General features: G+C 40.7%; 1 protein-coding gene across 7 annotated transcripts in view; it reads left to right on the forward strand.

Annotated features, from left to right (window-relative positions):
* LOC129839804 (serine/threonine-protein kinase MARK1-like) overlaps nt 1-23,368 on the forward strand; it is a 93,162-nt gene that overhangs the window by 11,823 nt on the left and 57,971 nt on the right. For 6 of the 7 annotated variants that reach the window (XM_055907444.1, XM_055907446.1, XM_055907448.1 and 3 more), the window contains exons 2-3: nt 11,258-11,461; nt 21,629-21,682. In XM_055907444.1, coding sequence (XP_055763419.1) covers nt 11,258-11,461; nt 21,629-21,682 — 258 coding nt within the window. The remainder of the gene's footprint in view (nt 1-11,257; nt 11,462-21,628; nt 21,683-23,368) is intronic. The other variant, XM_055907447.1, reaches the window with a different exon arrangement.

Genomic DNA, 23,368 nt, shown 5'->3' on the forward strand with positions numbered 1-23,368 from the left:
GCGCCAAGGGGTCTGAGAAAGGAGTGAGGCTTTCTAAGAGGCGGGCTGGTGGGGGTGGGCTAATGTACCTTTCTGGAATGCTGTGTACAGGCAGTGCGCGCATTGTCACAAACGCTGGGGTTTTAGTGGTATTAATAGAAAACACCACAGAGAACCTCTGGTGCTTCTACCTGCTTTCCAGGAAAGGAAACAGAATCAACTGTTGGCTGACAGAGAAGTGGCTCCTCTGTCTTTCACTGTGGTCATCTGGATAGCATGAAAATAACTTACTGCCTTGCTCAAGGGCAGAATTATATATATTTTTTTTTACTTGTCAGCTCGGGGATTCGACCCAGCAACCTTTCGGATGAATTTAATCAAAATTCCCCTATTTATTTATTTTATTTTTTCTTTATTTTTATTTTTTTGTAACTTCCCATGGAAAATGTCCACCGTTTGCAACCCTATCTACAACTGGTAGCGGTCCACCTAGACTGGGTCAGCAGTATCTGCGGTATCTGCAGCAGTATCTTTCGGTTACTGGCCCAACGCTCCTACCCGCTAGGCTAGCTGCCGCCCCCACGAGCTCAATAATGAACTTGGCATGAATCAATTGTTTGCTAACCTATAGCTTGCTGTTAATTTGAATTAAGTAGACTCCTTTGAATCAGATTTTTTTTGTTTTTGTTGCATTGCCCTCAACGTTGCAGATAATTTCAGTTGCATACTTTTACTAGCATCTTCTGCTTCCCAGGAACTGATTATTAGTGTTATAGCAATATCTTCAAGATATGGTGCTATGCTGAAATATAAGCCTACAGTGAAAAATTTCTCACACAACAACCTTGACTCGTAACCACTTTGTGAAGAGAACATGGCTCTCAGTGGACATCAAAGTATGGCTCACTTTCTACTGCTCCTTTCATATTAAATGACCCTTGGTCAGCTTAGTTTATACATAATAGTCCCCTAGGAATGAATCATAAACAGACATTTCTTGAGACGCAGCTAATGCATTTAGTTTCTCAAACTACACATCAGTCCATGGCCCTGACTCGTGAGGGTGAAGCAAGAAAAGGAATGGTTCCATTGGTGTCCTGTAAATGTGTTTACGATTAACAGTATTCACCCACTCCAGGCCCGGTTCCATTTAGATCACATTTGATGCGTAGCAGAGTAACCTTGCAACCCTGTGGCACATATGGCAACGTTTATAGCTAGTGCCCGCAAGAGACCTGCAATGGTCGATACAGATCATCTTTGGCGCTGCATAAGCGCAAGTGTTGTGTACATTTACTAGCAGCCAATGGAGGCTCACTTGGATGGAAACGTAAAGAATCTTGTCAGGTTTATCCACTTCAGCAGGTAATACATCTCATTGGTTCTGGTACGCTTATGTTAATTAGGGACTGGGAATTAGCATAAGTCGTCAGCTAATTTTATCACAGCTCAATGCATCTGACTCCCAGTGTCAATGTTGCATTTGCATCTCTCCCTAGTAGATAAAGGATTAAACTAATTGATATAATAATACCAAAATGAAGACCAGAAAAAGATTACCTTAAGTGCAGCAGATGATGCAGCCCACATGCAACTTGTGTAACTCTCTAGCTTTTGGAAAGTCTGTGACCACGAATCAGACAAATCGGTAGCTATGTCTGTCTGATCTGTGAGAGGAACTAAACAAGAGGTTCATAACGAATGCCCAGATTAGAGGTTGACCGATTAATCGGCATGGCAGATTTCAAGTTTTCATAACAATCAGTAATTGGCAATTTTGGATGCCGATTATGGGCAATTACATTGCAATCCACGAGGAGACTGCGTGGCAGGCTGACCACCTGTTACGTGAGTGCAGCAAGGAGCCAAGGTAACTTGCTAGCTAGCATTAAACTTATAAAAAACAATCTCTCTTCACATAATCACTAGTTAACCTAGTAATATCATCAACCATGTGTGTAGTTAACTAGCTTGTCCTGCGTTGCGTATAATCAAAGCGGTGCCTGTTAATTTATCATCGAATCACAGCCTACTTCGCCAAACGGGGGGGGATTTAACCTCTCTAGGGTACGTGGGACGGCGTCCCACCTGACCAACATCCAGTGAAATTGCAGAGTGCCAAATTCAAAAACAGAAATACTGATTATAAAAATTCTGAAAAAATGCAAGTGTTATACATAGGTTTAATGATTAACTTCTTATTGCTGCAATCCCGGGATGATATGACAACAGCCAGTGAAAGTGCAGGGCGCCAAATTCAAACAAATCTCATAATTAAAATTCCTCAAACATACATATATTTTATACCATTTTAAAGGTAAATCTTGTTGTTAATCCCACCAAAGTGTCCGATTTCAAATAGGCTTTACAGCAAAAGCACCACAAACGATTATGTTAGGTCACCGCAAAATCAACAGAAAAACACAACCATTTTTCCAGCCAAAGACAGGAGTCACAAAAAGCAGAAAGAGATAAAATGAATCACTAACCTTTGATCTTCATCAGATGACACTCATAGGACTTCATGTTACACAATACATATGTTTTGTTCGATTTAAAGTTAATATTTATATCCAAAAACCTCAGCTTACATTGGCGCCATGTTCAGAAATGCCTCCAAAATATCCAGAGAAATTGCAGAGCCACGTCAAATAACATAAATACTCATCATAAACTTTGATGAAATATCTTTCATGTTTTACATAGAATTACAGATACACTTGTTCTTAATGCAACCGCTGTGTCAGATTTCAAAAAGCTTTACGGCAAAAGCACAATATTCAATAATCTGAGAACAGCGTTCAGCCACAAAAGGAAGCCATACAGTTACCCGCCAAATTGTGCAAAAAAACTCATAAATAGTATTATAAATATTCACTTACCTTTGCTGATCTTCGTCGGAATGTACTCCCAGAACTCCCACTTCCACAAGAAATGTTCGTTTTGTTCGGTAATGTCCATTTATGTCCAAATAGCATTTTTTTTAGCGCGTTTGGTAAACAAATCCAAAGTCAGGAAGCGCGTTCACTAAAAGCAGACAATGTCAAAAAGTTCCGTAACAGTTAGTAGAAACATGTCAACCGATGTATTGAATCAATCTTTAGAATGTTTTTAACATAAATCTTCAGTAACGTTCCAACCGGAGAATTACATTGACTTCAGATGTGCGATGGAAAAGAGCTCCCTCTCATGAGAACGTGTATGGTCAGAGCATGGTCAGGTCATTATAGACCTGACTAATTCCTGTCTCCTTCGGCCCCACTTCACAGTAGAGGCATCAGACAAGGTTCTGTTGACATCTAGTGGAAGCCGTAGGAAGTGCATACTCATCCATATCCCACTGTATATTCATTAGGGACTTGGTTAATAAATCGACCCTCAGAATTCCCACTTCCTGTTTGGATTTTTTCTCAGGTTTTTGCCTGCCATATGAGTTCTGTTATGCTCACAGACATCATTCAACCAGTTTTAGAAACTTCAGAGTGTTTTCTATCCAATACTACTAATAATATGCATATATTAGCAACTGGGACTGAGGAGCAGGCAGTTTACTATGGGCACCTCTGTGAAACTTTCATCCAATCTACTCAATACTGCCCCTGCAGCCATAAGAAGTTAACTTCTTGTGAATCCAACCACGGTGTCAGATTTCAAAAAGTCTTTACGGTGAAAGCATACCATGCGATTATCTGAGAACAGCGCCCAGCAGACAAATCATTACAAACAGTTACCAGCCAAGTAGAAGAGTTACACAAGTCAGAAATAGAGATAAAATGAATCACTTACCTTTGATCTTCATATGGTTGCACTCAGAAGACATTCATTTACTCAATAAATGTTTGTTTTGTTCGATAGTCTCTTTATATCCAAAAACCTCAGTTTTGTTTGCGTTTTCTTCAGTAATCCACAGGCTCAAATGCAGTCGCAACAGGCAGACAAAAAAATCCAAATTATATCCATAAAGTGTATAGAAACATGTCAAACGATGTTTATATTCAATCCTCAGATTAAAATAATCGATAATATTTCAACCGGACTATAACGTTGTCAGTATAAAAGGTAAACAAGAAAGGAGCGCTCTCGGGTTTGCACATGAAAAAGCTCTGTGACACTTTAGGGTCCAGTCATTCAGACTGGTCTTACTCCCTCATTTTTAAGAATACAAGCCTGAAACAATTTCTAAGACTGTTGATATCTAGTGGAAGGCATAGGAACTGCAATTTGAGTCCTAAGTGAATGGATACTGTAATGGCATTGAATAGAAACTTCAAAAATAAAAAATATCTACTTCCTGGATGGATTTTTCTCAGGTTTTCGCCTGACAAATCAGTTCTGTTATACACAGACATTATTTTTAACAGTTTTGGAAACTTTAGAGTGTTTTCTATCCAAATCTACAAATTATATGCATATTCTAGCTTCTGGGCCTGAGTAGCAGGCAGTTTACTTTGGGCACTCTTTTCATCTGGAGGTGAAAATTGTGCCCCCTACCCTAGAGAAGTTAACAAAAGCGCATTCACGAAAAAAGCACAATCGTTGCACCATGTACCTAACCATGAACATCAATGCCTTTCTTAAAATCAATACACAAGTATATTTTTTTTACACCTGCATATTTAGTTAAAATAAATTCATGTTAGCAGGCAATATTAACTAGGGAAATAGTGTCACTTCTCTTGCGTTCATTACATGCAGAGTACGGGTATATGCAACCGTTTGGGCCGCCTGGCTCGTTGCGAACTGTTTCTTCCTAACAAAGACCGTATAAAATTTGCCGGAATTTTACGTAATTATGACATAACATTGAAGGTTGTGCAATGTAACAGAAATATTTAGACTTAGTGTTGCCACCCGTTCGATAAAATACAGAACGGTTCTGTATTTCACTGAAAGAATAAACGTTTTGTTTTCAAAATGATAGTTTCCGGATTTGACCATATTAATAACCCGAGGCTCGTATTTCTGTGTGTTTATAATATTATAATTAAGTATTATTTGATAGAGTGGTCTGACTGAGCGGTGATAGGCAGCAGCAGGCTTGTAACCATTCATTCAAACAGCACTTTTGCCAGCAGCTCTTCGCAATGCTTGCAGCACAGCGCTGTTTATGACTTCAAGCCTATCAACTCCCGAGATTAGGCTGGCAATACTATAGTGCCTATAAGAATATCCATTAGTCAAAGGTATATGACATACAAATGGTATAGAGAGAAATAGTCCTATAATAACTACAACCTAAAACTTCTCAACTGGGAATATTGAAGACTCATGTTAAAAGGAACCACCAGCTTTCATATGTTCTCATGTTCTGAGCAAGGAACTTAAACGTTAGCTTTTTTACATGGCACATATTGCACTTTTCCTTCTCCAACACTGTGTTTTTGCATTATTTCAACCAAATTGAGCATGTTTCATTATTTATTTGAGACTAAATAGATTTTATTTATGTATTATATTAAGTTAAAATAAGTGTCTATTCAGTATTGTTCTAATTGTCATTATTACAAATATATATAATGGCTTTTTTTTTGTCCTACAATAATCGGTATCGGCGTTGAAAAATCATAATCGGTTGACATCTAGCCCAGATACAAGTGGCAACAACAGTTTTTCTTAGTCAGATGCTATCCCTATACCGGTCCCAGTTTTCTGTCATTCTGCGTGGTCGGACAGCTTATCGATGGGACCGTGAAGCCGGATGCTATTGTGGCATGTCTGCATTACGTCCTCAACCATGTTGATGTACAAAATTGACCACGTTTGAGGTTGGTGCTGGAGCAGTTGCCTAGGTTCATTTGATCAACGCTCCCAAGGCAAGGGAGAAGAGAATGTTGGTGAAATTCCATAATTTGAGTTTCCCCTACAGACATCAGCGCTCTAGATGACATAAATGAGGTATGGGAAGGTATCTGCTTTCAAAGCTCGGGAGGAATTGGTCAATTAATTCCCTCACGTCCTTGCAGGGCTACAATTTCCTACTTTGTGACGCTTAACCTTAACATCACTGTCAAAATGAGCACAGGCAATAAGCTGATATGCAACCCTTGTGTGGTTTTGATATTGTTCAACAAGACCATATTCCTTCTCAAAATGTCGTGAGTGCAGAGGTCAATAGATGTACTGTTTTAAATGAGCGTTTTACTGAAAGTCACGAGGGTCAAACCATATAAGTTCCCACAGGAGTTCTTGAAGTAGTCCCTTTTCAGATACATTTATTTGAATCTCATGTGTTTCACTTTTCCATACTGGACAATAGTTTTTCAAAACTTTTGATTCTGAAATCCCCAAGAGGTGGAAATGAATAAAAAGCAGTGCCAAAGTCAATGAACCTGACAAAGCTTCCTCAGTGGCTTAGATAAACTTCTCTTGCCCTTACAATGATCTTCAGTCTGTTCCCGTTAGATGAGCCTCTGCACTAAGTGGTTGTTGATTTTGAGGTAATTCCTCAGTGCTCTAGGCCTCCGTTGTGTGATACGAACCCTGGCAGTGAAAGGGAAGTAAGTCCACAGCTGGAGTGAGTCCGATGCTGTTTTTTCATTAATTTAGACCTGACACTGTCAGCTTTTATTTCTTTCCTTACATTCCACTGGGAATGTATAAAATAAATAAAAGCTGAAATAAATCATTCTCTCTACTATTATTCTGACATTTCACATTCTTAAAATAAAGTGGTGATCCTAACTGACCTAAGACAGGGAATTTTTCCTAGGATTAAATGTCAGGAATTGTGAAAAACTGAGTTCAAATGTATTTGGCTAAGGTGTGTGTAAACTTCCAACTTTATTTCTATTATTGTCTACATTGTAGAATGATAGTGAAGACGTCACAACTATGAAATAACACATGGAATCATGTAGTAACCAAATAAGTGTAAAACAAATCTAAATATATTTTTGAAGAATATAAGTAGACACCCTTTGCCTTGATGACCGCTTTGCACACTTGGTATTCTCTTAACCAGCTTCACCTGGAATGCTTTTCCAACAGTCTTGAAGGAGTTCCCACATGCTGAGCACTTGTTGGCTGCGTTTCCTTCACTCATCCCAAACCATCTCAATTGGGTTGAGGTCTGATGCAGCACTCCATCACTCTCCTTCTTGGTCAATGTAAATATTCTGGGTGGCCATTTGATTAATTGTTCAGCAGTCTTATGGCTTGGGGGTAGAAGCAGTTAAGGAGCCTTTTGGACCTACATTTGGTGCTCTGGTACCTATTGCCGTATGGTAGCAGAGAGAACAGTCTTTGACTTGGGAGACTGGAGTCTTTGACAATTTTTTGGGCCTTCCTTTGTGAATGCCTTGTATAGAGATCCTGGATGGCAGGAAGCTTTGCCCCAGTGATGTACTGGGCCGTACCAACTACCCTCTTTAGCGCCTTATGGTCAGATGCCGAGCAGTTGCCATACCAGGTGGTGATGCAACCGGTTAGGATGCTCTTGATGGTGCAGCTGTAGAACTTTTTGAGGATCTGGGAACCCATGCCAAATATTTTCAGTCTCCTGAGGAGGGGAAAGGTGTTGTCATGCCTTCTTCACGACTGTCTTGTTGGGTTTGGAACATGATAGTTTGTTGGTGATGTGGACACCAACTCTCAACCCACTCCACTACAGCCCCGTCAATGTTAATGGGGGCCTGTTTGGCCCTCCTTATCCTCTAGTCCATTCCCACTCTTAGATGCTTTATGAATACAGGCTCAGGAGTGAAGGTAGTAGGACCTGAGTGCTTAATTTTTCCTTTAGTGACCAGACCCTTGAGTGGCAGACGAGGAAGGAGAATTCAGAAAGACGTGTGTTACCAAGCACAATGTTCTGTTGCTAGGGCTTAGCGAGCGTGAATGAGCGAGCAAGTTGAGCAGCAATAAGTGGCGAACGGCTAAAAGCAAGGGCAAACACCCTGCCCCTAACCCCCATTCAGAAGGTAGGCATCATGAATTATCTGGATGGAAAGAATTGGTTAAAACAACAATGGGCACTGGTGCTGTGTAATGGGCTGCTTTTGAAAACCATCCATCAAACATCTGATTAATTAGACTAAATAGAGGTGTTATAATAATACAGTCATGAAACCAGTAGAAGTGTGGTTTGCGAATCCTCAACGTTCTGGTCAGTTGTTATATTACCACTATATCGTAAAACGCTGTCATTGTGATCATATTGTGGATTATAATACTTTGCCATAGTGTTAAGCATTTCCCAACTTCACCTATTTTGTTGACTATATCAGTCTGCTTGTATAATGATATGCTTTCCATTTTTATTGACGGGAGATGCCACTGTCCCTCAACTGTCCCTCTCTTTTGGTAGGCCACATATGGAGGTGACTAGTAGTGTGTTGATATTGCTCACAAAGTAGACCACAATTGCACAAGGCCTCTGCCAAAGGATGGAGAATTGAAAAAACAATAACTGCGCTCCATCCCTATACACTGCTGCCACATGTGTTAGTTGTGCAGCCTCGCCTGTTTTTATGATTTTAAGGAATTACCTATAATACGCAATTCCTCACTCCACTTCTGAAGTAGACACACCTGGGCAACACCCCATAAATCAGATTTTTACGCCACTCCCTTCAGTCGGCAGTCGCTAAATGATCCGCGAGGTCTGCCCATCTGCCGCGACGAACACTTCAAGGCTAGCGGTTAATAGCTAACAGCTAACGAGGACTCCTGCGTTTTGGCCCAAGGCCACAGACTTTTTCCCACCTCTCCAGATATATGACGTTTAGTTAGTGTTTACAATGGCGGGTTGTGGGTCGTCTTGTTTTATTCTATCATTACTGTAATTTACCTCGTGTCCCCAAGTACGACAGTGCTGCCCTGTCTTTTAGGCAAGGTTTTCCTAGGACAAACACTCACCGGTGATGAATGACTCCAGTGAGAGAGTCCTGGGATGTATTCGCTAGGAAAAAAACAGAAGGAAATGGGCCGAAAAATGTTTTCGATACGGTGTGCATTAATGAATTGGACCCAAGCATTGGCAGCCTGGGTACAGAAACGTCTAGGCAAATTGGTGTTTTATTGTACAGCTGTTTGCAACAAAACATTTTTTTTTTTACTTGGACATCTGTGTCCTCAGAGTTGTGAACGAGAAATGTAGCTAATCACACTAACTAAAGTCTGTTCTAGATGGTAGCTCTGGGCTTATAGTGTTTGAAATGATATGGAGAATATGTCTGGCTCTCTGTTAGACATAGATTTCAGTCAGGATCGGAATTTTGTCTTTCCGACTTCAACTAAAATGAAAGGTGAATGGCAGTGTTACAAAGTGCTAGAACTACAGTGGATGAATGTGAATTCAGTGTGGTGCAAGGAGAAGTATGGTCGCGACAACTATCTGCGCGTCTCGGCAGCTTAAATGTATTTCCCCAATTTGTTACAGGGTTAATCCCTGACACTCCTTCCCGGTTACGTTGTCATGAAGCCATTGGCATAGCGTTGTGAAGTTTCTCATGACTATTTCATCATTTGATTGTGCAGTATATCAGCATACTACGATCCCACTGCTTATGTGTACAGTGACGTTCAATCAAGCTGAAAATGGCTTCACATTTCGGTGGCGTCAAGGCCATCAAAATGTCAAGACCAGAGGCACATCATCTGAATTCATCTGTAACAGGAGCTGTGTGTTGAGAGGGTTGTTGCCAGTAGCAATGTCTTTGAGGGAAAATAAATCTAGAAACTCCATGTATTTGCTGTTGGGAAGATGGTGGTGGGAAAAAATTCTGACTTTTGGAAGCAAATTAGATGTGCAGTATACACACTGGATAGAACTATACGTCTGCCTAACTACTACATTGATTGATAGTAGTTCATAGACATTTATGAATGTGTATGTGGCACTAACGAACACATGGGTCACTAATTTCTGTGGTTGCAAAAAAATGATGTTGTTCGATCATGTCAAGGAAGTTAAGGCATCACACATGGGCCGCCTCGGAAGTAGACGCTGACGCCTCAATTCTTGCGACGCATGCCGTGGGTACAGCTGACAGGGTTTCAAAGTAAACGGTCAGATCACATATCCAGGTTAGAAGTCCAAGGTCAACAAGTTGAGATCGAGTAACTCTATTTCTTTTGGCCCACAACCCAATTTTGATATCAGAAAATGATTGCCACCTCGCCCTGTGAAAAAGGTGTTAGAATCAACAGCCAGTGTTTTACTTTTTATTTGGGCTTATGACAGTCTTAAAATTCAGTCTGAAATACTATAAAATAAAAAGTCAATCTGAAGTATGGTTTTGAAGTGAATTGAAATGTATCGGAGGATTTGGTAAGTTCAGGAAAACATCAGGGAAGAGCATCACGCAATTGTGTATGATCTGTGTGGAAAGGAACGTGACTTTCAATGTGATGCATCCAACTGGCGAATACTCTAAAATCTGCATAAAACAATGTGCATGTTTCCATCAAATTGACTTGTTGAGGATTAAAGGCTGTGCATGATGTAGTTCACATAAAAAATGGTTTGGTAAAATTCCCATGTACCGAATGAAAAATACAAGTTAAATGGGTTTCCATCGCGTTTTCAACTGTACGGATAGTTTTGTCGCTAAAATGTTGCATTATCGGCTATAGCGAATGGGCCCACTGGTTTTGTTATGGACAAAAGAGCAAGATTATTTGTCAAACGGAAGCCGAGCATCGCTCATTCTGACACCAGAATAAGACCCTCGATATTTATTGGAAAGGAGCATAAAGCTCCTCACTGTGCACTTGAGCCCAAGTGTTCATCATAACTTACTTCATCAGAAGCCTAATAATAAACTGCATGCTTTCCCGAGTTGTTGTAGTAGGAGAACCACACAACATATCGTCACGCGACTTCAAGTTTACTTTGATATGATGGTTATTATAATCAATATTTGCGCATTAAAAGCGTTTCCATTGCCATTTCTCGCATAATTGTACCGACACACATAGATCCCACCTTGTCTAACTTATTTGTTTGGTCGGCATTTGAAAACCTTCACAGTAACATTAGCTGTTTCCGTCAGGCTTGTCGTGATAAAAAAAATTTATCCGACGTACTTTTACTGAATGGAAACCTGATTTATGTAGCAGATGTACTCTCGCTAGCTGTGTAGCTTTGTGACAGTGTAGAAGAGACGTGCATGTTGCTGGTGGAAAGCTGGTGTATTCTGTTGTTGTGTGAATCTGGCCTTATTCCCCGTTGACACAAGCTCTCTATCGTTCCACACTTTGATCCTCTATCTGTTCAATAAATTATTTTTTTTTTTAAACAGACACGTTGTTCATCTCCACACATGTCGCATTCTTACAGCACACTTCTGTGGAGGGCTACCAGGAGCCCCCGGCCCCGCCGGCCAAGTCGGGGAGTCGGCACAGCCTGCCGAGATGTCGGAACTCTGTGGCGTCCACGACGGAGGAGCAGCCACACATCGGGAACTACCGGCTGCTCAAGACCATTGGCAAGGGGAACTTCGCCAAGGTCAAGCTGGCACGGCATATACTGACAGGACGAGAGGTACGTTTCCTCCATTGTGAATTTGTCACTGTCATTTAGCAATTTGGTCTTTTTGTTTGATTCCTTTTCGTTTAGGACTGATTACTTGGACAAAGATTAACCCGGGTGTAACCAGGGTCTGTTTTCAATGTAAATGTGGCTAAAGATGCTTATACTGAACAGAAATATAAATGCAACATGTGAAGTGTTGGTTTCATGAGCTGAAATAAAAGATCCCAAAAGTGTTACATCTGCACAAAAAGCTTATTTCCCTCAAATTGTGCACACATTTGTTTACATCCCTGTTAGTGAGCATTTCTCCTTTGCCAAGATACTCCATCCACCTGACAGGTGTGGCATATCAAGAAGCTGATTAAACAGCATGATCATTACGCAGCTGCACCTTGTGCTGGGGACAATAAAAGGCCACTCTAACATGTACAGTTTTCCACACAACACAATGCCACAGATCTCCAAGTTTTGAGGTAGTGTGCAATTGGCATGCTGACTGCAGAAATGTCTCACTAAATCTGTTGCCAGAGTATTAATTTATCTACCATAAGCCAATGTTGTTTTGGAGAATTTGGCAGTACGTCCAACCGGCCTCACAACCGCAGATCACTTGAAACCACACCAGCTCAGGACCTCCACATCCGGTTACTTCACCTGCGGGATCATCTGATACCAGCCACAAGGGCAGCTGATGAAACTGAGGAGTATTTCTGTCTGTAATAAAGCCCTTTTGTGGCGAGAAACTAATTCTGATTGGCTGGGCCTGGCTCCCCAGTGGCTGGGCCTATGCCCTCCCAGGCCCAACCATGGCTGCGCCCCTACCCAGTCATGTGAAATCCATAAATTAGGGCCTAACGAATTAATTTCAATTGACTGATTTCCTTTTATGAACTGTAACTCAGTAGAATCATTGAAGTTGTTGCATGTTGAGTTTTTATATTTTTGTTCAGTATAGATTCCCCACAACAAACAATTGGAACAGATAATCAAATGGTTTACGACAACGAAAACTAAAAGTAATAATTTTGTACATTTAAAAAAAATATATGTTTTGGTAAGAACACCATCAAATCAGCTCCAAGAGATTTTAATTTTGAAAGTCTTTCCACGCATAATATGTGTGTATGTATGTAAGCAAGGTTTGAAGTTATGTTTTAGTCATATTATATCTGTTTTATATTTATTTGTAATTATGTTCCGGCCCCGTGACCATCCGCTTAAGAAACAATTGGCCCTCGGCTAAATCGAATTGATGATCCCTGTTCTAAGAGGTCATGTTGATTCTATCTCTTGAGTGTTTTTTTTTTTTTAATGCCTAAACACAAAATAACCCAGTTTTCCTTCTTTCGAATTGGTCTCGCGCGCGTGGCATGTCAAGTTTGTTGCTGTTATTGACCTTGTTGGAAATTGCATGTCTCTGTCACACACACGGAAATATTTAGACATTGGATTCATGCCAATAGCCTTACATGTAAAGACTCAGAGGTGTGGAGTTCCTAAAGTTTTAACATTGTTTGCATGTCTAAATTTCTCTGGAGTTTTGCTTCATGGGCTCAACAACTGAGTGAAGAGGGAATCTTGAGAAATACAGTACCAAAGTACTGTCCCATATCTCTATGAAAGCAGATGTTAAAGGAAAATGTATGTTTTTGGTTGCTTAGATCCAGTCTATGCCCTCATACACAAATGTATTTAAATAGATGAGCACCAAATAAACAGTGCTTATCTTTTCATTTTGGATTGCAACAACAAGTGGGATGTGGAATTATCAACATCTGACCACTTTTAGGCTGAAAACATCTGACACTTTGGTTTTGGAGTGAACTGTCCCTTTAAAACAAGGAAGTGAATTGTCCCTTTAAAACAAGGAAGTGAACTGTCCCTTTAAAACAAGGAAGTGAACTGTCCCTTTAAAACAAGGAAGTGAACTGTCCCTTTAAAACAAGGAAGTGAACTGTCCCTTTAAAACAAGGAAGTGAACTGTCCCTTTAAAACAAGGAAGTGAACTGTCCCTTTAAAACAAGGAAGTGAACTGTCCCTTTAAAACAAGGAAGTGAACTGTCCCTTTAAAACAAGGAAGTGAACTGTCCCTTTAAAACAAGGAAGTGAACTGTCCCTTTAAAACAAGGAAGTGAACTGTCCCTTTAAAACAAGGAAGTGAACTGTCCCTTTAAAACAAGGAAGTGAACTGTCCCTTTAAAACAAGGAAGTGTTTAAAACAAGGAAGTGAACTGTCCCTTTAAAACAAGGAAGTGAACTGTCCCTTTAAAACAAGGAAGTGAACTGTCCCTTTAAAACAAGGAAGTGAACTGTCCCTTTAAAACAAGGAAGTGAACTGTCCCTTTAAAACAAGGAAGTGAACTGTCCCTTTAAAACAAGGAAGTGAACTGTCCCTTTAAAACAAGGAAGTGAACTGTCCCTTTAAAACAAGGAAGTGAACTGTCCCTTTAAAGTGATACTGACAGCATTTTAACTACTTTTTAGATATGAAACAATCATATCAGTCAAAAATATCAAATTCCCAGTTTATGCTTCATAACCAACTTTATAAGGGGTTTTAAATGTAGGTTCCATTTGACTCTACATTCCATGATGTACACTCGCGCATTGTTGGCATAATAGATGGATGCAGTTCAATGCATGATTAATATAATTCACCTATACATTTCTTGGTTGTCCAAAAAATATTGCTCTTAGGTTGTAAATCACAGCTGGCCTTGTACATTGTTTGCTGCCTTCAGTCGGGATGCACGGTTTCAGTTTCCGTTACTCAATATTTTGGACAAAAACTGACAAATTTAACTAAGGCTGGGAATGACAATACAATCAAACTCTAGCAAGGGCAAGGATCACATGTCAGTCATAACGTGGCTAATAGGCAAGAGTATCTATTTACAGTTGAAATCGGAAGTTTACATACACCTTAGCCAAATAAGTTTAAACTCAGTTTTTCACAATTCCTGACATTTAATCCTAGTAAAAATTCCCTGTCTTAGGTCAGTTAGGATCAACACTTTATTTTAAGAATGTGAAATGTCAGAATAATAGTAGAGAGAATGATTAATTCATCTTTTATTTCTTTCATCACATTCCCAGTGGGTCAGAAGTTTACATACACTCAATTAGTATTTGGTAGCATTGCCTTTACATTTTTTAAACTTGGGGGAAACGTTTCGTGTAGCCTTCCACAAGCTTCCTACAATAAGTTGGGTGAATTTTGGCCTATTCCTCCTGACAGAGCTGGTGTAACTGAGTCAGGTTTGTAGGCTCCTGCACCCTCCTGCATCAAAGCACCCCACAACATGATGCTGCCACCCCCGTGCTTCACGGTTGGGATGGTGTTCTTCGGCTTGCAAGCCTCCCCCTTTTTCCTCCAAACATAATTATGTTCATTATGGCCAAACAGTTGTATTTTTGTTTCATCAGACCAGAGGACATTTCTCCAAAAAGTACGATCTTTGTCCCCATGTGCAGTTGCAAACCGTTGTCTGGCTTTCTTATGGAGGTTTTGGAGCAGTGGCTTCTTCCTTGCTGAGTGGCCTTTCAGGTTATGTCTGTATAGGACTCGTTTTACTGTGGATATAGATACGTTTGTACTTGTTGCTCCAGCATCTTCACAAGGTCCTTTGCTGTTGTTCTGGGATTGATTTGCACTTTTCGCACCAAGGTATGTTCATCTCTAGGAGACAGAACGCGTCTCCTTCCTGAGCGGTATGACAGCTCCGTTGTCCCATGGTGTTTATACTTGCGTACTATTGTTTGTACAGATGAACGTGGTACCTTCAGGCGTTTTGGAAATTGCTCCCAAGGATGAACCAGACTTGTGGAGGTCTACAATTTTTGTTCTGAGGTCTTGGCTGATTTCTTTTGATTTTCCCATGATGTCAAGTAAAGAGGCACTGAGTTTGAAGGTACGGCTTGAAATACATCCACAGGTACACCTCCAATTGACGTCAATTAGCCTATCAGAAGCTTCTTAAGCCATGAAATCATTTTCTGGAATTTTACCAGCTGTTTAAAGGCACAGTCAACTTAGTTTATGTGAACTTCTGACCCACTGGAATTGTGATACAGTGAAATAATCTGTCTGTAAACAAGTGTTGGAAAAATTACTTGTGTCATGCACAAAGTAGATGTCCTAACCGACTTGCCAAAACGTTAGTTTGTTAACAAGAAATTTGTGGAGTGGTTGAAAAACAAGTTTTAATGACTCCATCCTAAGTGTATGTAAACTTCCGACTTCAACTTTATGTAGCAAGCTAAAAACACAGAGCCTAACGTTAGCTCGCTAGCTGCTAGGAGGATGTCAAATCAAGCTTTATTTGCCACATGCGCCGAATACAACAAGTGTAGACTTTACTGCGAAATGCTTACTTATAAGCCCTTAACAGTGCAGTTCAAAAAGAAAATATTTACCAAGTAGGCTAAAATAATTAAATAAATTACGAGGCTATATACAGGGGGCACCAGTACCGTGTTAGTGTGCAGGGGTACAGGCTAGTTGAGGTAATCTGTACTTGTAGACTATGCATAGGTAACAAACAAACAGCGAGTAGCAGCAGTGTACAGGGGGGGGTGAATGGAAATTGCCGCTGACGATTTTTTTTTAAATGAATTGTTCAGCAGTCTAATGGCTTGGGGGTAGATGCTGTTGAGGAGTCTTTTAGTCCTAGACTTTGCGCTCCTGTACCGCTTTCCATGCAGTAGCAGAGAAAACAGTATAACTTGGGTGACTGGAGTCTCTGACAATTTGATGGGCTTTCCTCTGACACCGCCTATTATATAGGTCCTGGATGGCAGGAAGCTTGGCCACAGCGATGTACTGGGCCATTCGCACTACCCTTTGTAGCGCCTTACGGTCAGATGCCGAGCAGTTGCCATACCAGGCGGTGATGCAACCAGTCAGGATGCTCTCGATGGTGCAGCTGTAGAACATTTTGAGGATCTGGGGGCCAATGTCATGTCATTGGAGGAGTGGGTGAGTGACTATTTCCCCTAATCGTTTTTGTTGGTGGCTATACACAGCTAGACATGCAGGTATCAATTGGTTACAGTAGCTAGCAAGAACTTCATTTACTTTTATCCTGTTACCATATCTCGTGTTCACAAATTCACTCTGGCGATCTACTCCCGATTTCAGAGCACTCTCGTCTGAGTAAGACTAATAACTGATGAATTCACGAACGCTCAACACCGCCTGAATATGGACGGTGTCAGTAAATATGGGCCAAAAAAGTCATGGTTAGTCAGGAACGCGCTAGATAACGTGTAAACAGCCTATCTAGTCAGTGTGGTGTTCTCTCATTTGTGTTTGTAAGTAGCAAGCTAGCCAACTTTAGCCAGTTAGCTTGGTTGCAGGCAAGCTGCACAAGGATGAGTAGGCTACAATTCCCCATTGTTTATCATTGCAATTTTGACAGCCAACTAGCTCAAACGGTTTGAAGGTTTATAAAATGTTCCTTCGTAAGATTTTTGCTCATCTTGCTCTGGCTAGCATTAGTTGTTGATGTGCATAACTGAGGGGGAGAAAGCCTACCTTTTCATGGCTGTTTGATCAATAGGACCGTAAAGTTCACAAATGTAAGAAGAGTCCCGTGGTATTGATATATTTGCAGAAATCCATTCGGGTGTATTTTGTGGCTTGGCGAATGCGTTCTAATGATCTTTAGACTAAAGTCGCAACTCCCTGTAAACACACAGTCCAGTTCAAAGTGAATGATGGCAGGCCTGTGTGGCAAAAAGCTTGCATAAAGGCTTACTGTAGTTACATTTTAGTAATTTAGCAGGTGCTCCTACAGTGACTTATTGCCGCCACACCGGCGGTCACGAGTCACGATGGCAGTCAAATTCCACGTGACTGTTAAGTCACGTTAATTAGGTTTCCCCAAGTTCTGATGCTGCCGATGGTCATTAGTAGCCTACCAAACTTGCTAACTGCCTGGTACTCAGCACTCTATTGTCCCTCTAATCACTCTGACATCAATGCAAATGGTATCAAAAATTTGATTAAACACTTCATGAGAGCCTATGAGCTCATGTTGCGCAGCATTTCTATAGGCTATGCAATTACGTGAGAAAACAGAGTGACGGCCTCTTAAAAAGCTGATGGGATCCTCTTTTTATAGGCTAGGCCGATATTTATTTCTCTACTTTCCTAATATTAAGCACATTGCATCTCTTTACAACAGGAGTATAGTCTACCTGGTTGGTATGAAAATTAACTGTGGGAAAAGCGTCCTCCATTCGCTATTTAAGTGCGTAGATGACATGTATTTTTCCCCCCCCTGTTTCGAGACGGGTGCATGATAGTGGTCAATTCTAAATCAAAAGTAACGTCATACATATATTATTTAGTATATGTAAAGACAAGATTGAATCAAAAATAGGCTACTATTGTCACCCATCAGGCTATCACTTGTGAATGAAACAGCCATGTCCTTTTTTTGCAACTTTTTCAAATCATAATCGCACACCTCATGTAATCTAGCCCATAGGCCTATATGTTTTAAGGTTTGTATCACAACTAAAGTGGCCAAATAACTTATTAAAATGAAACGGATTAATCCGCATTACACTGGGTGTAGAGTCTAACTGGCATGCATATGCAGCAAGGTGAGTTTCAAGTTTGGGGAGCAATTTTCACCATTAAAAATGCACCTTTTTATTATAAAAGCATTACATGCTTAATCACATTTGCGTTCACTTTTGAGAATGGTGTTTCCTGCTAATGGAACATTCGCGCTTATAGTCTACTGCCATGTGCGCATTGCTGCGCATATAATGTGAAGAAATGGCCTAATAGTTTATCAACATTTTTAAGATAAATGTTCTGATCTGGGTTTTTTTTTATACGTGTGGTTGTATTATTTTGGGATCTATCGCATTCCACAACTGTCCCAGACTCTTTGGAATATTTATTTCTAGCATAGAATAGGTCAACTTTTGTACAATGGGGGATAGTAGATTGCAATAGGCTAGTGCTTTTGCTGTGCGTTAGGCCTACTCATCTTGTTGGCTGATGAAAAGTAAATTACAGTTCTTCCTATATCTTCAATATGCACTTCGGAATTGGATAAGGACGCGTGCAGTTGCATCCCCGATGTCTCTGTCTTCACTTGTAGCCTGTGAGAGACCCAATCACGTGGACGTAGAGCCATGTGAGTGAGAGGTGCTTCTGCAGGCAGTCGGGAGAAGGGAATTATAATTATTATATTCAGCCCAAGGGCCACTGGCCGCAAGAGGCATGGATTTTTTTAGGGGGCATTAAGGCCACAAAGGGGATACAGCTGGGAAATGTGAGGCATTATCAAGTGATTGTCAAATTGTGAATGAGAGACTGATGAAGTGTGTACAGCCTGCGCAAAACAACAAAGCAGAGCTCATGTCTTTTCATGTAACTGTATTTAAATCATTAGTCGCATCATGCAGCTGTAGAATGTATTAAAAATCACACATATAGTATCACAACTGAAGTTACATACATAACTCTGAAATAAGCATATAGGAGTACCTGTTTCTTTGTTAACTGCTCAACACAGAATAGCCCCATGTGAGCACTCCCTCAAGTTGTTTGGAGAAAATATCCTATCTATTTTATTCCCCTATGTTCAGTTGTATTCTTCGTACTATAAAATAATGCCACAGTATTCTAAGCAAATCTGGTCTGCTAAATTAACTGTTGTATGGCATAGCAAGATCAGGGCCTAACATAAGGACAACTCAGATGATGCTTTTTTGTTCTTGCTCTTCATATCATGTTTCTTTAGATTTGTGTAAAATTAATAATGGATTTATTGTGTAGGCTATATTAAATGGATTTATTAGACTTTTTAAAATGTAGATGTTCCAAAACTGCATCAGTGGCTTGTAGGCTATGCTAAATGTGTTTTATGTTTAATTAACGTGAGACGGGCAGTTATTTGCTTGACAATCAAAGGCCCACAAAATGTCATGACTGCCATAGCCCTAGTAGTGAGTGCATACATTTTGTTATGTTTTGTACTGGTCCCCGCTGGGAATCGAACCCACAACCCTGGTGTTGCAAGCGCCATGCTATACCACCTGAGCCGACTGGCCATGGTGCACTGGTCTGCATAGACTCCAGTCCTGGACGAGACATGTTTTATTTAGTGCAGTGTTTATTAATTGTCCAAACGGACAGCCGCTTTCCCACTCTATATTGCTATAGATTTAAAAAAAAAAAAAATGTAATTCCCAAACATTCTAAGAATTTATGAAAATGTGAAAATGAGTAAGTGGTCGCTTATCAGAACATTTAAAAAAATTAGTGTCATTCTCCTGCGGGTGTATATGAACATATTTGAATAAGATGTGATGTTGCTAAAATGCTGTCAGCCAAGAGTTCACAAGATATGGCTGCACTGGTTGCCCTCACCACCCATTGACCTCAACCACTCAACAATTCTCTTTCAGTGTTGGCCAAAACCTCAGCGCATTTTTATAAAGTCTACTTTTGAAATGGAAATAACTTTGGCTGGGAACTCTGACCCAGCATGAGCCACAGTATAGGTTCAATTATTGATGCAATGTACGTCAGTACTCTCGCCAGAGTGTCGAGTGAGATGTTGTTACGTGTGAAATCAAACATTCCGGTATGCCTACGGAGAGATTGGCTGATAGGATGCGAATGCTTATGGTCTCGCGGGCCTGCTGTTTCTACCCAGTAATGGTGTCCGATTTACATATCCGTATTTCAGAACAGGAGGCACTGTTTGCAAGGGAGGTATATTCTACGGTGCCTATGATTTGCATTGTGCTAGTGTCATATCCTATCCCAAAAATGATTGTGCGGCCATTATAGTGATTATGGTTAATTGTAGTCTAGGGGACTGATGGAACCTTTCTCAGTGACTCTTTAAAATGATCTATGGCACACTGGGGTGTACGAGAAGAATTGAATATGCGTCTTTAAAGGCACAATCTGTAACTCTCACTTCAAGTGCACCAGCGGCAGCCCTTTTTGACTGGTTTATAATTTGTGGGGGGTGGATCTGGACAAATGGAACTGCCAGTGAGTTATTATAGTGTCTTTTTTAAATGACGCTCTTGGCTGAGGAGTTTGTACACCAACACAGGCCCAAATAAATCGCCGTATTCCTCCTCTCAATTCCACTTTCTGAAGCAGTTGGTATTTTGCACCAGGAGGACAAAAACGGCAGCATTGCACCAGCTCAGATTTGAACCAGCGACGCTCTGATTCATTGTCCTTAAAGCAGCCACGGTCAAATTTAAGGGAGTGTCGCTTTAACTGTTGGACATATAACTTGTCTCTTTTAGAATGGTTCATCTTAGAAAGGATGGATCGACACAAGAGCCTCTGGTCTAGTCCTTGATGGAGGAAATTGGCCTTACACGATGAGCATGTAGGCAGGTCGGCGTCACGTCTGAGGCTTCCCTTTTAAGATCCCTCACTCAGTGGCCAGGATACGTTTCTATTTACCAATATGAAAGGAACCTAACAGAGCCTGTGTCGACCTCAGCAGTCATCTCTAGACATTTCTAAGACCAGTCTCGTCTGAAATGATGGTTGAGGAATGTCATGACAGCCACCATTCTCTGCGTGTGGGGCTGGCGGCTGTCACTGCGTGCCTGTGTTGGGGTGTGTGTGTTCAAATCACATTGTCATACTGTCCTCCATTCAAAAACATTCATCAGTTTGTATGTTTGCAGCCTTAATAACAGGGACAGTGTTGATCTATTTTGTTTCGCTGGCAGACAGCAAGAATTGGGCCTGAATAGATTTTCAATTTTGAGCTCGAGTTACCCAACCCGAGGCTGTCGATTCTGCATTCTGGCGACTTGATCCCCCTGTTCTGAGGAAGGCACACCTCGTGTGGTGCTAACCATGATGCTAATTTACCATTTAATCATAACTTTCTGTCTGTATCCTAAATGGCACCATAATCCCTATATAGTGCACTACTTTTGATCAGGGCCCATAAGGCTCTGATCAAAAGTAGTGCACTATACAGGGAATATGGTGCAATTTGTGACACAGCCTCTCTCTCGGAAGCTCCTCAGACTCCGGTAAACCTGGGTCAGGATAAGAGGATCAAAACCTTCCATTGTCAAACACAAAATGGGTGATGTCACAGGGCTTTGGCCTGATGTGATTGGTGTGTAATGTCTATTTCTGGTTTGTCTCTGCTTCCGAAGGTTGCCGTGAAGATAATAGACAAAACGCAGTTGAACCCCACTAGTCTACAGAAGGTAAGGCCTCACATTCAAACTTCTGTTTCTCTCTCCCTTTCTTCTCTTCCTCTCTTATCCCCTCTCTCGCTCTCTCTGTTAAACACGGTCTACGACGGGTCACGTCAGCACAGAGATCAGATGATATCTATACACCCTTTTGGGTTTTGCGTCGGACACCGGATGACATTGTGTATGAGAGACCAGAGCCACACATTGGCCATGCTCGTGAACTTTTGCTAAGACCATTGGTTTAAACCATTGGCTAGTATAGCTAGTTGCTGTCTTTTCTCACAGGCCAACCTGGCAAAATTAGCCACGATGCTGAGGCTGACTAGCTGAGCAGGTAACTAAATCCTTATCAGCCAATTAAAAATTGTCGACGTAGTTGGACCTGATTCCAACACTTTTTCACTAAAGCATCCTTACCAGAAATCCAATGCACTACATCCCATGCAAATATGTGTCTTGACAATTAACTCCGTGAACGGTGCCTAGTTCCTGATCCATCTATCACAACTTGCGCTGTAATTTTGAATCACCGTGATCACTTTTCCTTTGAAATGTAAACTAACATTCATTGATGTATTGTGTTGAAGGGAGAAAAAAAATCGGTCATCACCATAAAAATGAAGTTTAAGAATGAATTCCATAAGGAAATACATGTTTGTCTTCAGCCTTGTTCACAAGCACATTGCTAAGACCTAATAATCATACTGCATGGACTATGCCATCAAACAGTCATATTGGTCAGGAGAAAATACACCCAGTTGACAAGACCACCATCGTCTTCACTCTTTTTACGATTGATCTAGATACGAATATAAATGCATAATCCGCTTAGAAGCTTGGTCCAAAAATTATTTTTAAGCCTTGAGACATGGATAGTGTATGTGTGCCAGTAACCACGTTTCATGCGGATGAATTACCTGACGCGTGAAACAAGTCACGCCCGGGTTGATGGCAACGTTATGCCAGTACAATTTTATAAATGCCAACAATTTGTTTGTTCGACATGGTGGGATCTTTTTGTTGGTAAAAATAAATATGCGAGAAATGGCGGTGGAAATGGCTTTCTGTGCAAATGTTGATATAATAACAATCATATTGAAGTAAACTTGGAGTCACGTGACATGTTGTGTGGTCCTCCCACTACGGCTCGGGGGAAAGCATGCAGTTTATTAGACTACAGATTAAATAAGTTAAGATGAACTTCCCTGGGTGGTCAGTGTTCAAGGTGATGAGCTTTATGCTCCTTTCCAATAAATATCAAGGTTCTTATTCTGGTGACATGATGATTGATGCTTGGCTGCCATTTGACAAATACAAGTAATTACCGCTCTTATCCATAATAATCTCAGTGTAGGTAGCCTACCCGCACTGAATCTGTGAGCTGTTGGCTAAAGCACATGTGACAGGACCAGAGTGGGCACATTTGCAATATATAATGCTCCAGATTTGTGACAACCATCAGTTAAAAATGCGATAGAAACACATTTAACTTAAATTCCCATGTACCCAGTGAAAAATATAACCGCAAAAGTGACTTATGTGCAATACGTCATCACGCACAGCCTTTTATCTGCAAAAAGTCTGTTTGATGGAAACCACTCTGGTGGGAAAATGCATATTTGAGAATATTTGCATAAATTTGTGGCAAATTGGATGGAAACCTAGCAACTGAGGTCGAATGGGCAATACAAAATA

The sequence above is a fragment of the Salvelinus fontinalis genome, chromosome 40 (genome assembly GCF_029448725.1).
Source record: "Salvelinus fontinalis isolate EN_2023a chromosome 40, ASM2944872v1, whole genome shotgun sequence".
NCBI classification, from domain to species: domain Eukaryota; kingdom Metazoa; phylum Chordata; class Actinopteri; order Salmoniformes; family Salmonidae; genus Salvelinus; species Salvelinus fontinalis.